The sequence below is a fragment of the Carlito syrichta genome, unplaced genomic scaffold, assembly GCF_000164805.1.
Source record: "Carlito syrichta isolate Samal-C Ts95f unplaced genomic scaffold, Tarsius_syrichta-2.0.1 Scaffold314748, whole genome shotgun sequence".
Lineage (NCBI taxonomy): Eukaryota > Metazoa > Chordata > Mammalia > Primates > Tarsiidae > Carlito > Carlito syrichta.
The window spans coordinates 676718-691577 of NW_007258844.1; the positions used below are offsets into that span (position 1 = coordinate 676718).

General features: G+C 53.7%; 1 protein-coding gene across 1 annotated transcript in view; it reads left to right on the top strand.

The window, feature by feature from the left end:
- The window catches only part of TUBGCP3 (tubulin gamma complex associated protein 3), a 73956-nt gene extending 62761 nt beyond the window's left edge, over window positions 1-11195 (top strand). Inside the window, exons 21-22 of the mRNA XM_021719479.1 lie at window positions 7802-7918; window positions 10073-11195. Of these exons, the coding sequence (XP_021575154.1) occupies window positions 7802-7918; window positions 10073-10231 (276 nt within the window). The 3' untranslated portion in view covers window positions 10232-11195. The remainder of the gene's footprint in view (window positions 1-7801; window positions 7919-10072) is intronic.
- Window positions 11196-14860: the final 3665 nt, after the last annotated feature.

Below are 14860 nucleotides of genomic sequence, written 5' to 3' on the forward strand. Positions count from 1 at the left end.
GTGGGTCTCGAACCCGCGGGCTCAGGCAATCCACTCACCTTGGCCTCCCAAAGCATGGGATTACAGGCTGAGCCACCGAGCCCAGCCTTTTATAGCATCTTGATGTTGAGGTTGGTCTTTCTTGAGATCAAGGCTTGTATTTATAGCATCTCGAGGTCAAGTTCAGACTTTATAGCATCTCGAGGTTGAGGTCAGTCTTTATAGCATCTTGAGGTCAAGGCTGGTCTTGTAGCATCTCAAGGTTGAAGTGTGGTCTTTATAGTATATCGAGGTTGAGGTGTGGTTTTTATAGTATCAGAAGGTTGCAACAGTCTTTAAAGTATCACAAAGTTGAGGTCAGTCTTTATAGTATCATGAGGTTGAGGTCAGTGTTTATAGTGTCTCAAGGTCGAGGTCAATCTTTACAGCATCTCAAGGTTGAGGTTGTCTTCTCGAGGTCAAGGTCAGTCTTTATAGCATCTCAAGTTACAGGTAGGCCTTTCAGGAGGTCAAGGTCAGTATTTATAGCATCATGAGGTCGAATTTGGTCTTTATAGCATCATGCAGTCGAGGTGTGGTCTTTATATAGCATCTCAAGGTCAAGGTGTGGTCTTTATAGCATCTTAAGGTTGAGGCTGTTCTTCATAGCATCTCGAGGTCGAGTTCGATCTTTATAGCATCTCGAGGTAGAGGTCAGTCTTTATAGCGTCTTGAGGTTGAGGTCGGTCTTTATAGTGTCTCGAAGTAGAGGTCGGTCTTCATAGCGTCTCGAGGATGAGGTCGGTCTTCATAGTGTCTTGAGTTCGAGGTGTGTCTTTATAGCATCTCGAGTTTGAGTTTGGCCTTAATAGCGTCTCGAGGTCGAGGTTGGACTTCATAGCGTTGAGAGGTCTAGGCTGGTCTTTATAGCATTTTGAGGTCAAAGTTGGTCTTTATAGCATCTTGAGGTTGAGGTTGGTCTTTCAAGGTTGGTCTTTATAGCATCTTGAGGTCAAGTTCGGGGTTTATGGCATCTTGAGTTTGAGGTCAGTCTTTATAGCAATCTCGAGGTCAAGATTGGTCTTTATAGTATCTTGAGGTCAAGGTTGGTTTTTATAACATCTCGAGGTCAAGGTCATTCTTTATAGCATCATAAATTGAGGTTGGTCTTTATAGTATCTTGAGGTCAAGGTTGGTTTTTATAACATCTCGAGGTCAAGGTCATTCTTTATAGCATCATAAATTGAGGTTGGTCTTTATTGCATCTCGAGGTTGAGGTCGGTCTTTATAGTACCTTGAGGTCTAGGTCAGTCTTTATAGCATCTTGAGGTCAAGGTCAATTTTTATAGCATCTTGAGGTCTAGGTCAGTCTTTACAGCATCTTGAGATCGAGGTTGGTCTTTCTTGAGGTCAAGGTCAGCTTTAGCATCTCGAAGTGAGGTCGGTCTTTATAGCATCTCGAGGTCGAGTTCAGTCTTTATAGCATCTTGAGGTCTAGGTTGGTCTTCATAGAATCTTGAGGTCGAGGTCGGTCTTCCTCGAGGTTAAGGTTGGTCTTTATAGCATCTTGAGGTCGAAATACGTCATTAGAGCATCTAGAGCTCAAGGTCGAGGTTGGTCTTTATAGCATCTTGAAGTTGAGGTCGGTCTTTATAGCATCTCTAGGTTGGGTCGGTCTTCATGGTATCTGGAGGTCGAGGTCGGTCTTCCTGGCGTCTCGAGGTCGAGGTCGGTCTTTGTGGTGTCATGAGGTCGAGGTCGGTCTTCGTGGCGTCTCGATGTCGAGGTCTGTCTTCGTCTCGAGGTCAAGGTCGGTCTTTCGGTGTCACGAGGTTGAGGTCGGTCTTCATGGCGTCTGTAGGCCGAGGTTGGTCTTCATGGCATCTCGAGGTCGAGGTCGATCTTCATGGCGTCTCAAGGTCGAGGTCGGTCTTTATAGCATGGGAACGTCGATGTTCGTCATCATGGTGTCTCGAGGTCGAGGTCAGTCTTCGTGGCGTCTCGAGGTTGAGGTTTGTCTTCATGGCGTCTCGAGGTCGAGGTCGGTCTTCATGGCTTCTTAAGGTCGAGGTTGGTCTTTGTGGCGTCTCGAGGCCGTTCTTCATGGCATTTCAAGGTTGAGGTCGGTCTTTGTGCGTCATGAGGTTGAGGTCGGTCGCATCTCGAGATCAAGGTCAGTTTTTATAGCATCTCGATGTAGAAGTTAGTCTTTATAGCATCACGAGGTCTAGATCAGTCTTTATAGCATCTTGAAGTTCATGGCGTCTCGAGATCTAGGTCGGTCTTCGTAGCATCTCAAAGTCGAGGTCAGTCTTCATGGTGTCTCAAGCTCGAGGTCAGTCTTCATGGTGTCTCGAGATCGAGGTCAGTCTTCATGACGTCTCAAGGTTGAAGTCAGTCTTTATGGTGTTAGGCTGAGGTCGGTTTCATCTCGAGATCAAGGTCAGTTTTTATAGCATCTCGATGTCGGGGTTCTTCTTTATAGCATCTTGAGTTCTAGGTTGGTCTTTATAGCATCTTGAGGTCGAGGTTGGTCTTTATAGCATTTCGAGGTCTCGGTCGGTCTTTCTCGAGGTTGAGGTTGGTCTTTATGGTTTCATGAGGTCGAGGTCTGTCTTTCTGGCATCTTGATGTCATTGTCGGTCTTTACGGCATCTTGAGTTCGAGATTGGTCTTGATAGTGTCTTGAGGTCGAGGTCAGTCTTCATAGTGTCTTGAGGTGAGGTTGGTCGTTATAGTGTCTCTAGGTTGAAGTTGGTCTTTATAGTTTCTGGAGGTCAAGCTTGGTCTTTATAGCATCTCAAGGTCGAGGTTGGTTTTTATAGCATCTCAAGGTCGAGGTTGGTCTTTACAGCATCTCGAGGTCGAGGTTGGTCTTTACAGTATCATGAGGTCGAGGTTGGTCTTTATTGTATTTCGAGACTGAGGTTGGTCCTCTTAGCGTCTTGAGGTCAAGGTCGGTCCTGACAGCATTTGAGTCGGAGGTTGGTCCTCATAGCATCACAGGATCGAGGTTGGTCTTGATAGTATCTCTAGGTCCAGGTTGGTTTTTATAGTATCATGAAGTCGAGGTTGGTATTTATAGTATCTCGAGGTTGAGGTCAGCCTTTATAGTATCTCAAAATCAAGGTCGGTCTTTTAAGCATTTGAGGGTGAGGTTGGTCTTTATAGCATTTTGAGATTGAGGTTGGTCTTTCTCAAAGTCAAGGTCTGTATTTATAGCATTATGAGGTCGTGGTTGTTCTTTATAGCATCTCGAGGTTAAGGTCTGTCTTTATAGCTACTCGAGGTCAAGGTCGATCCTCATAGCATCTCCAGGTTGAGGTCAGACCTCTTAGTGTCTCGAGGCCGAGGTTGGTCCTCATAGCATCTCAAGGTTGAGGTCGATCCTCATAGTGTGTCAAGGTCGAGGTTGGTCTTTATAGCATCTTGAGGTCCAGGTTGGTCTTTCTCGAGGTCAAGGTCATCAGTCTTTATAGCATCTCAAGGACGAGGTCGGTCTTTATAGTATCATGAGGTTGAGGTTGGTCTTTCTCAAGGTCAAGGTCAGTCTTTTGAGGAGCTCGAGGTCGAGGTTGGTCTTTTTGGCATCTTGAGGTCGTGGTTGGTCTTTTTTGAGGTCAAGGTTGATGTTTATAGCATCTCGTGGCCGAGGTCAGTCTTTATAGTATCATGAGGTCAAGGTCGGTCTATTGCATCTTGAGATCGAGTTCTGTCTTCATAGTGTCTCGAGGTTGAGGTGGGTCTACATAACATCTCGTGGTTGGTCGTACATAGTATCTCGAGGTTGAAGTTGGTCTTTATAGTTTCTCAAGGTTGAGGTTGGTCTTTATAGTATCTCGAGGTCAAGGTCGGTCTTTATAGTGTTGTGGTCAGTATTTATAGTATCACGAGGTCAAGTTTGGTCTTCATAGCATCTTGAAGTCAAGGTCGGTCTTCATAGCATCTCGAGGTCGGTCTCATAGCGTTTTCAGGTCGAGGTTGGTTTTATAGCATCATGAGGTCCAGGTCGGTCTTTATAGTATCACAAGGTCGAAGTTGGTCTTTATAGTATCTCAAGGTCGAGGTGTGGTTTGGTAATTCCCACTGTTGTAGCGTTTGCTTACACTGGACCTCCTGGGCCCGGCCTCGTGCAGTCCTGTGAACGGACCAATGTCAGGCCGACTTGGGTTTAGCCTAGCTCTGTAGCTTATGGGACACAGTGTTTTATGTGTAAACTAGCCATGCCAAGACATGTGGCCTCAGGGAGTTAACTCATTTGCCACATGTGAGACCCTTGTCGGTTACTGATCTCAGTATTCAGTCTATGCTGGCCACTGCTCTTTTTCCGAAAGCTGCTCACGAGCCCTGAGAGTCTGCCCTCCTGCAGAGTTAGTCCTGTGCTGTCCTGTAGTGTGCAAATCAATAACCAGTGTAGGCCTGCAACTCTGCTACCAGCTGCCTCCACCATGTGGGCGTCGAAGGCTGCCCCAGACCGTTGGCTGTCAGTGGCGAGGCGGGACAGACCTGCGTGAGGAGCCCAGGTTTGCCCCAGGTGTTCTATTCAGAGAGGCGTGGGATGCAGGAAGAGGTATGAAGGCTGCAGCTAGGTCTGAGACATCCTTTGGATTCCACAGGCTTCTAGAATCCTTTCGAACCTGTCATTTAGAGCTGTGGTTCGCCTAAATGCTGCAGCTTGTGCAGGCGACCCGCATACCATCTGTGGGTGGGCTGCGGCGCAGGCCAGTCCACCTGCAGGCTCCCGGCCGTCCTGCTTTCTGCTCACACCCACTGGGCGAGGTGCCCCAAAGACCTGTCTGTGTCCTGCTCCTGACTCCATTCCTTCCTGTTTTCTCTACATCCTGCGCTGCCCATTCAGGTTAGGACCAAAGACCCTTGCTTCTCTTCTTTGCTGCTTCTGAAGTGTTGAAGATCTTGGTTACTTGCCGTCTCATGACACCTACATCCCTGCACACATTGGGCACTCACCTGTCTGGGGGCGAGAGCCCTGACGCTGCCACTGCCAATATAGGAACAGCGTGGCTTTGATTAGCTTTCCTTTTTTTGCATTGTTTTTTTCCCTTGGGATCTATCCCGGGAGGTAAGTGCTTTCAAATTCCATGTGAGAGGGTCCCTGGAAATAATTACTCCCATAAGGTTATGCCACCAACCCAGTGCACAGTTAGATTAATTGGTTCCATTTGGCTTTTCATTTTTAGGGATTCCTTTTATTTACAAAACAAAATTGAATGTAATTATGAACACTATTGACCTGATTCCCGAGTCAGAGTTACAAAACAAAGCATTTAGCATGTCTGGCTTCTGTTGTTGTTGGCACTGTGTGCCTGGGTATGTTCTGGGGTGTTGCCAGGCTGGGATGTGTCAGACAAGTGTGGGCTTGTCTGTGATCCAGTGTGCCTTTCTTATTCTAGTAAAATGTTGTAATTCACCCTTACAGACCAAAGGAGAAAAATTATATGACTATCTCCATAGATGGAGAAAACCACTCAATACCAGGTGAAACCTGGTAAGAAGGTGTGTATGAAAGATCATCATCAGTGTTGAGACATGAAAGCATTCCCTGAGAGAGAGTGAGACACACGACTTCTGCACCGATAGTCCAGGCAGCATCACAAGCCAAGACGAAGTACTAAGGGAAAGAAAGAAAGCTCTCTTTTCTTTCTCCCAAAAGTCATGGTTGTGGACATGGAAAATCCAAAAGTCTTCAGATAAATGATGGGAATTGAGAGGTGAACATACCCAAGGTAACTGGAAGCAAGGTCGTTCTGCAAAACTCTGAGCAAGAAATGAAATGAAATTTTGACAGCAGTGCCATCCAAAGGGCACCACCACATAGCGTAGTGCATGAAAGCCTTTGTACCAGGGCGGAGCACACGAGCCAGGTCAGCCTCACGAGGGCTGCTTCTGGAACCAAGCCTGTCGGGACAGCCTGCCTGTCTGCGGATGTGTGGCCTGGGCCGATGTGAGCAGCTGTGACAGAGGCCACGTGGCTCATGGCCTTGAATGTTCACATCCTGGCCCCGGCAAGACAGGGTGCTGACCCTGCAGGAAGGCGTCCTTGGGGCCTTACTTGGATCCTCGGTGTAGTTGACGGGGCCTGAGGAGTTGAGGCTTGGATTCCGTGCAGGCCCAGTTCTCATCTCAAAAGCGGCTTTGTGGTAGAGATGGAGAAGCTGATCCGAAAGTCTTGTGGTGGAAACACCTAAGGTCCAGAGCAGCAGGGGCTGTTGAAAGAACCAGCAGGGCGTGCGTGTCACCGAGGGGCCGACTGTCGTAAAGCCACGGCGCTCAGAGCGGGGTTGGCGCAAGGGGGCTAAGGCAGAAGGGGAGGGGGTCTCGGAGCAGGGCGCCCTGAGGCCGGGGGCGGGCTTAGGTGACGCGGCCTGGACCCTGTGCCCCCAACACACAGATCAGCACCAGGGAGATTCAGATGGAGGGTGGAAGGCAGGGCGAGCAGTGCCTTCACGACCCTGAGGCCGGGACCCTTCCCTTAAATGGTATAGAAAGTCTTAGCCGCAGAGCAAGCAAAGGGTGGGTTCTCACGGTGCCATTGTCACGTCTGTTGGAGACCTCAGGGCTGTGCGGAGGCAGCTGGAGCCGGAGAGGGCCTGGTGCCGTGGAGGCGGGGACCCCCAGTGCGGAAATGGCCCCATTAAAAATGTATCTTGACTTCAGGAACAACTGCCTCCTCAGTTAGCAGGTGGTCCAGACTAAAAACCCAGTGGCACATTATACCCCAGCAGAGCGACAGACTTTGTAAAGACAGAACCACTGTTATGAGGATGTGAACAAACCTCCACACCACTGGGGGGAAGAGGGGCAGGAGCCTGGCGTCACTGTGGTGGCCGGGGATGGACGCCGCCCCCAGGAGTGCCTCCGCTCTTTGTGTTTACTGTCTGCAGCAGCTGGTGTTCCTGGGTGCGGGAGTATGTCTGGGAGAGGCCGTGCGAGCATTTTCTGGTGCCAGGAATGTGCTCATTCACTGCATCATGGTGATGGGTGTGTTCACCTTGTGATTCATCACACTAAGCACTTGAGGTTGTTATATGATATGCTACAGTGAAAAGTGCATGTAAAACTTTGTTTAAAGAAATAAACGACAAGGTTGGCGGGGAAGGAGGTGGGAACTGTTCTAAACACTGGGACTTCTCTGTCTTTCATAGCCAGGCGAGGAGATACTGCTTAAAGCTCATAAGTGATGCCAAACAGGTGTAATGTGTTTGCAGGTGTTAATGACATACACATCTGTATTCTAAAGCAGGATGGCGAAGGAAGGAGAGCAGCGATCATTACTGCCCAAGCTAAAAGAGAAAGCCAATCTGGGTTACAAACACTGGTGGAGAATGGGTAGGGAATATGAGGGGAAAGCACCTAGCTGGGCTTAAAAGCATCACTGACCATGTGTGGGATTTATTCAGGAGGGGCAGTGTCATCGTTCAGCTTGCTTTATAAACAAGGGTTCCAGACGTGCTGGTGAAGAAGGCAGGCCGTCAGCCGCACCCCTGACGGAGAAAGCCTGCACACAGCGCAAGAGGCGGTGTCGCAGGGCTGCCCGGCTGGCTGTGAGGAATGTTCTCTTTCCAGTCAGTACAGGGTTACTTCGGGCCAGCCCGCAGGCCTCAGGCTCCGCTCTGCCCCTGTGTGCTGCTTGTCACCTGTCATACAGCGTGACGACCGTTAAAAACAGAGAGACAGTTCTGTGTGCTCGAATGTTCCTAGGAATCCAGGCAGGTTGTCACGGTCACGCTGGACAGCACGGAGGGCAGTGGCAATCTCCTCCCCACCCGCGTCCCGGCTGACTCTTGCCTTGTGACCTAATTCCGTCCGTACTTTGGTTCCTCAGGGCCAGTGGGGCGTGACGGCTGCGGAGGAAGAGGAGGAGGAGAAGAGGATCCGAGAGTTTCGGGAGTCGATCCCCAAAATGTGCTCCCAGCTGCGGATATTGACGCATTTCTACCAGGTACGTGGGAGGGTGCAGAGTGGCCGTGCGGGCCTCCTGCCGCTTTCTGAAACTGGCTGTTGCTTGCCGGTCACGAGAGGTGTGTCGGCCCGGCACACTTGGCACCTACTAGTGTGGACACGATAGCCCCTGTGGCGGGACCTCCTCCGTGTCATGTTGGGCCCCCTGGGGACCCTGTGACCTCCCAGGCACTCGGTCTCCTTGGCTCCTGGCCGACAGGTTGCAGCCTGGATGGGAGCTCGGCCGAGGGTGGGGCCGACATTGGCCTGTGAAGCAGAGGGGCCTGGGCTGTCTACAGCCCTCTAAGGTGCCTTCCTGGGATGCCCAGGCCGGCCCTGCTGCAGACACCCTGGGAGAAGCGCCAAGGAGGGCTGCCCTGCGCGCCCAGGCGTCCTGCTTCTGTTCCCGCTCCTCAGTGTGGCTTTAGGGTGGAAACGAAGGTGGGAGATGGCCAAGAACTTTCCTTCTTGGATGCTGGTAGCTGATGAGAGAAACATTCCAAGCCGTGACCCCCAGACCCTAGAGACTGTGCTCTGTGTGCTGGTGGAGTCCCGTCCTGCCCCGTGACGTCCAGCTTGCCTTCCAGGGGTCCCCGTGCTTTCCACTTCACGCGTCCTTCAGGGTAACTAAAGAGGAAAGCTGCCCCTTTTACGGGGGTCTCACCCTCACCTTGGCCCACCCTTGCATCTTTGAAGCCTCATAGAAGGTGGTGGCAACCAGGGGTCATGCCTGGTGCGCAGACGTGTCTTTGGAATGGCATCTTCATGCGAGATGCCTCCTTGAACTCATGTTCTATGCAGTATGCATTCATATCTCTTAAAATCAGAGGGTTAGCACCACACTAAAATAACGAAAGGCGATGACTGCACAGCTATGAAGGAGCGAGGGTAACTTTAGAAGTCTGTGCTCATTTCTCAGCGAGATCATAACGTTCTGGTCAATGGCCACACACTTTCTGGTAGAGTTAGCACATTTTTAAAAAGCAGTCCTAATCAGGACAATCCCAGTTTTACGCAGACTACAGCCTAGTCTTCCTTGTAAACCATCCCCACCAGTGCTCATGTCTATAACAGCAGAAGTCCTTTCTGTCCTCCATAGCGTGTTGGAGGTCTCGGATACATATCCGGGCCTCCGGCCTGTGCACAACACGCCCTTGGGTGCCTTCAGTCAGTTTCACCACACAACAGGGAGTCACTGTCTGTATTTTGGCAGGAGGATTCACTGGGCCTTTCTTCTCCTGTCCCTAGAAAGAGAATAGTGCTCACACACACAAATTGCCCACCCAGGGTAGGCCACTTCCGTGGGCCCGCCTGTGAGCACTGGCATGCTGGAAACCAGAGAGGAAGATGGCGCTGGGGAGGCTTGGGACAGGTCTGGCAGGGATGTGGTGCCCTGTGACTTTTCTGTGTGGGTGAGAGCTTTCCCAAGGCCACCAGGAAGGGCGTCGTGGCCGGCTGTTGCCTTGAACTGCTGACTCTGCAGGCAGTGGGTGGCCCCGGCAGGGGTGGATCTGTGCGTACTGGGAGCCTCTGCCTACTCTGAGTAGCAGCAGTTGGTCCTCATCTTAGTGGACTTGAAGTAGACTCCTGTGCCCCATTACAAGACCCTGTGGTGAGAGGAGAGTGGTGACGCGTCGCTGTCAAGAGGCAGCTGTGGCTGTGCCCACAACATTGGGGCCTCAAGGTCATGGTCAAGAGCATGACTCTCTCATGCCCTGGATCCTCAACTTGTCTCCAGTCTGGGTTTCAGGGTCAAATGCTCCTCCATAAATCCCATTAAGGCGAAGCGTGCAGCCTGAGGGGGGTTTGCATCCCAAATAGGAAGACTAGAGCGCGCAGCCCCCGTCGCTGTGCTCGCTGCTTGTTCCTGGGGAACTCAGGGCAGGAGCAACATCTGCGGGTCAGCGGCTTCCGAGGAGAACGCCTGCGCTGCTCACTTGGACAGGTCAGGGTCGCCCTTCCCAGCGCGAGGGTGCCGGCCGTGTAGCCCTGGGTCCCGGCCGCTCCTGGCACTGGCACACCTGCCCGGGTGGGGGCCCCCGTCTGTGAAAGCCTTGCTGCTCGGGGAGGAATCAGACTCCCCGGGATCCAGGGTGGGGACACGTCTGAGGGCGGCTCTTGCCGAAGTGAACGTGACTCTTCTCGCTCTTGCCAGGGCATCGTGCAGCAGTTCCTGGTGTTGCTGACGACCAGCTCCGACGAGAGCCTTCGGTTTCTCAGCTTCAGGCTGGACTTCAACGAACATTACAAAGCCCGGGAGCCACGGCTCCGCGTGTCCCTGGGCACCCGAGGGCGGCGCAGCTCCCACACCTGAGGCTGCGGGTCTGCAGGGGCCGCCCGCCGCGTCACCGGACGTGGACATTCATCCGTGCTCGAGGCTCCTGGCGGGCCGCAGTGTCCACCACTCCCGCCCACGAGGGCTTCCGTGTCAGCGGCGTGGCCTGTGGGAGAGTCCTCGTCGTGTTTCCGTGCCGCGCAGTCCAGTGTGTTGCAACCCACCCAGTTGAGCGGGCCGGCTGCCCTGTTCACACTGACCTCTCAAGTCTTTGTAGTTTAAGAAGCCGTCACTACTGAGGCTTCTTAATCTTAAGCTCTCCGTGTTATAATTTATATTGGTCACTTTAAAAAAAATCAGTTTGTTTTAGAGAAAATTAGGGTAATGGTATATTCATCAGTAAGGATGGGTAATGTCATTGCTATTTTTTTAACATCCTCTTTAGAGGCAATTTTTGTTAACATAATACATAATTAAATGGAAACACAATGTCCATGCGAAGAAAATATAGAGAGCATTTTATTTTGTTGTTAGTGTTGTGGAATATTAACTCAGAGCCTTTGTATCTTATGCATTCGTTGCCTTTACCCATATTTATTCCTATTTTCTCTTCTTTCAAAGTTTACATTTTTATATTTAATTTCCTATTTCAGATAACTTTCAAAATAGCATAGAAAAAGCATAGGAGTGACAGAGAACAAAAATGTCCATCTGCAGTGAGCCCACGTGTCCCGGCCGTCAGTGATGCAGGGTGGGTGTGACGTGACAGCCAGGGGGCCGACGGGTAGTTATGTCCAAGTCTGAGGAGCACTGGAGAGAAACTGACCTGGAGGATGATTCCTCTTCCTTGCCTATTTTTTCATTGTAAATATTTATATTCTATTGACCAGATGCTTGGGGGGACTGTTTTTTTGTAAAAATGTCATTATCAGGTCACATAAATCTGCCTTTATTATGTCATATAAGTGAAAACTCAGAAAATTAAAAGCAATTATCTTTCAGATGCCTTGGCTATTTCCTGAATCGTCTGTGAAGACACAGTTTGCCTGCCAGGTTTGGGGGCGGGAGTTGGTAGGATTTGGGTTAATATGCTACCGTGTTTGAGTTATTTAATCCCTGAAGCCAAGAGGTTAGACCGCGTGCGACTTCACAGCAGAAGCAGAGGGAACAGCCCACTCGACGGTCCTGGGACGCGTCTGTAGTTATGTGAGAGCCAGGCCCGGCCCTAGGTGTGACGTCCGTCATGACTACAGGGTCAGTCCGGAATCCTGGCAGGGCAGACATGAATCCATGGGAGGATCGAGAATTCATAGGCTGTTGATTTAATTTTAGCTTCACCATTCACAAAATCAGGATTTTGAAGCTTTCTCTACTGCAGGCTTCTCAGGGGTCCCGATGCACTGTCATCAAGAGAAATTCCCAGGTGCTGACCATGCAGCATGGCTCCAGGGATCAACCCTCAGGAGAGGCCAGGTGAAAAATGCTGCCCTGGGTTTGGGGATTGAAGCTCCAGTTGTGTCTGGCATCGTCAGCAGTGAGGTCGGGTTGGCAGACTGTGGAGGTGCATCTGACGGTGCCCTCCCAATCTGAGCCCAGTGGCCCTGGGAGGGCACCTGTGGGTGAGGTGGGGAGGGGAGGGCTTGGACACCTGTGGGTGAGGTGGGGAGGGGATGGCCCCACCCCTTGGCCATCACTATGGACGATGCCCGGCCCATCAGGGAGCCAGGGTCTCAAAATCCAGCAGAGCCAGGGCACCAGTGACCGAGGGCTCTGAGCTGGGGGTGTGGGGAAAGGGGGAATGTGGTAGGGGTGGCCACCAGGCCCGGGAGGGCGCGTCTTCACCCTGAAAACACCACACTCACCCTTTGGGCTTGGTGTAAGCCTTAAGAGATGCTGCCTGCATGGCCCGTGGCTCTCAGTGGGCACTTACTAAATGCTGCCTGCTCTTCTGCCTGGGCCCTCAAGCCACGCCTGGCCCCTCCGACCCCAAGGACACCTCCCACCGAGGAAGCGCGGGACCACAGTGAAAGGCACAGCTGTCCTCGCCGTAAGGGCTGTCGCCCTCACGTCCTGCGGGTTCGTAGGCTCATCAGGGAGGGGACTGTCCCTGCCTTTCCTTGCTTGGGCCACCAGCAGTGTGATGGTGTCATGATTTCCATGCGGGAAAAGATGCCTCCAGACATCACAGTGCAGGGCAGCGGGGCGCAGCCGAGTTGATGGTCCCACTGGTTAGGAAAAGAGCACTTTTATCAAAGAATCACGGCCAGACCCAAGTCGTGTCGCGTCTGCAGGAGCCTGCTGTCTCGTGCTGTGCCGATGGCTGAGGCTGTGCGTTCAGAACATGGTCCAGGCAGGCACAGGCTGCGGTGGTGGCTCCCGTCTGGTTTAAACACTTCCATCCAAGGGAGGATGAGCCTCTCCTGTTGCTGTTCTTCCTGGAAGGCTGTCGCTGCCATTGAAAGTGGCTCCTCTGATAGATCTGGGCAACGTCCACTGAAACTTTCTGGAGAGGATTCACCATTCTGGATGGCTTCAGGACAGTTGTGACCCAGGAGAGGTCACAATATCCAGAGGACCAAGAGTTTGGAAGAAGTTGATTCCGGCCCTCCAGGACGACTCTTGGGGTTCAGGACCTCAGCAGAGGAAGAGACTGCAGCTGTGCTGAAAGAGAGCTGGGGTCAGCAGGGGCGCCTGAGGGTGGGCGGAGCTGCAGCGGCCTCAGGGTGGAGCTTGAACGATGAGGAGCTGCTGCTGCTTGCGGGTGAGCGGAGAGCGGTGTCTGAGCTGAGGCCCTTCCTGGGGTCATGCTGTGGGCATAGCTGAAACCACAGGGAAGGACTCGGAATGCTGTCTTCTCCACGTGAGGCCTTCTCCACGGTCACGGCCCGGCGCGGAGGCCTGCCCGGAGGAGGGGTCCGGCACAGACACCAGCTTGGGGGTTGCAGCCCCACCCCTGTCCCGAAGGCACCACGGTGTGGGTGCATCCCCTTGGCCACAGCCGCCCCGAGGCTCCTCTTATGCCTGGAACCTTTCCTGGAACCGGGGCGTCGCTGCCCTGGACTTGTGGGTCGTGGTGGCCTCTGCAGCAGGCAGCTGTGCATGGCAGCTGCCAGAACGAGGACCAGGCATGGCTGCAGGTACCTCCGAGCCTGACACCCTTGGGCGGGGGTCCATTCAGAGGCAAAGGGGCCCAGTCGCCCCTGTCGGGCAGATGTGCCACCAGGCACCCAAGCCCCTACCGGCCCAGCCAGAGAGGCTGTCCGTGCGGGGGTGACCTGCACGGGGTGCCTGGCCTGGGGACGCCGGGGGCCGGATGCACACAGCTTCTCTCGTGACCGGGGCGTCCTGGATGGCGTGGTCCGGACCCCGTCGGGGTGGACTGCCGGCCTACGTGGCTTCCAGACCGCCCTCCTCCCGTGCCCAGGCCCCTGCCTGGCCAGCCAGCACCTGAGGGCCCACCCGAGCGCGGGCCCCTCCCCAGGGGCTGGTTGGCAGAAACACGCCCTACGCTGCCGGGCTGCCGGGAGGGGGAGGGGCCGAAGCGAATCACACAAGGATCCTGCCCCCCGCGACACGGCCTGCCCTGGGGAAAGCTGAGGGCACGGGGTGGAAACGCGGCTGGCCGGCCTGGAGGCTACTCCCCAGCAAGAGCGAGAGGCATGAACTTGGACGTTTCTGCCTTTACTCCGGGTCTCAGGGCATAATGAGATATGGGGGAACCCCGCACAGCGACTGCCCACGGTGGGGACGGTGTCACGGCGGGCTTGGCCCGGCCCCCCTCTTGTGGCTGGCCACTGTCTTCTCCCCCGGGGACACGGGGGACCTGTGGCCACAGTTCTGCCCCACAGCGTGTCCGGCTCCCGTCAAGGCCCCATCCCACTGAAGGATGGGCTCCGCCATCAGGATGGGGTCGGGCCACTGTGGGACCCCCAGGCCGAGCACCCCGTGGGCTTCCACGTCTGCTCCCACGGGTGCAGGGCCCACCTGCTGGAAGGAGAAGCCGCCCCACCCTGTGGCTGAGGACACGAGGGGAGCTCTGGCTGCAGGCCACGGGCAGCGTCTCCGTGGTGACCTCTGCGCCGGCCGCCCAGTGTCGGAGGCGCCCACCCTCAGCTCGCGCCCACTCGGCGCTCCCCTCAGCGTCGTCCTAAGGAGGTGGCGTTTCCTCTGGGGCTAACCGTGTCCCAGGACCCAGAGAACACGCGTCAAAGCCACATAGAGGGGCGGGGCGGGCTGGGCCGGGCAGCTGTGGGGACCTCTGGGGACTCGGCTGTCAGGGCATAGTTGGGGCCTGACAGGACGACGCACAGTGCCTGAGTCCAGCGGGACCCGAGTGGGGGGCTGGAGTCACATGTGGGCACGCGGGGAGAAAGCATGGAGCACGGACTCGCCTCACGTGAAACAGGGAGCTACACTGTTGACACGGAGAGTGTGGGACATGTGTCATACATGTTAACATGGAGAGTACAGGGAGACCTCAAGCCAGGACACAGCCTATGGGTCAGAGGGACACGCTTCATCCATGTTAACACACAAAGGACTGGTGGATTCTGCTGGGACACGGACCCCCTTTCCCTAGCCCTCTGCCTTTCATTCTACTCTGCCTGGCCCTGCTGAAGCCACATGGCTTCCAGTGCCGAGTGCATGAGGCATCTCTTACGTCCCTTC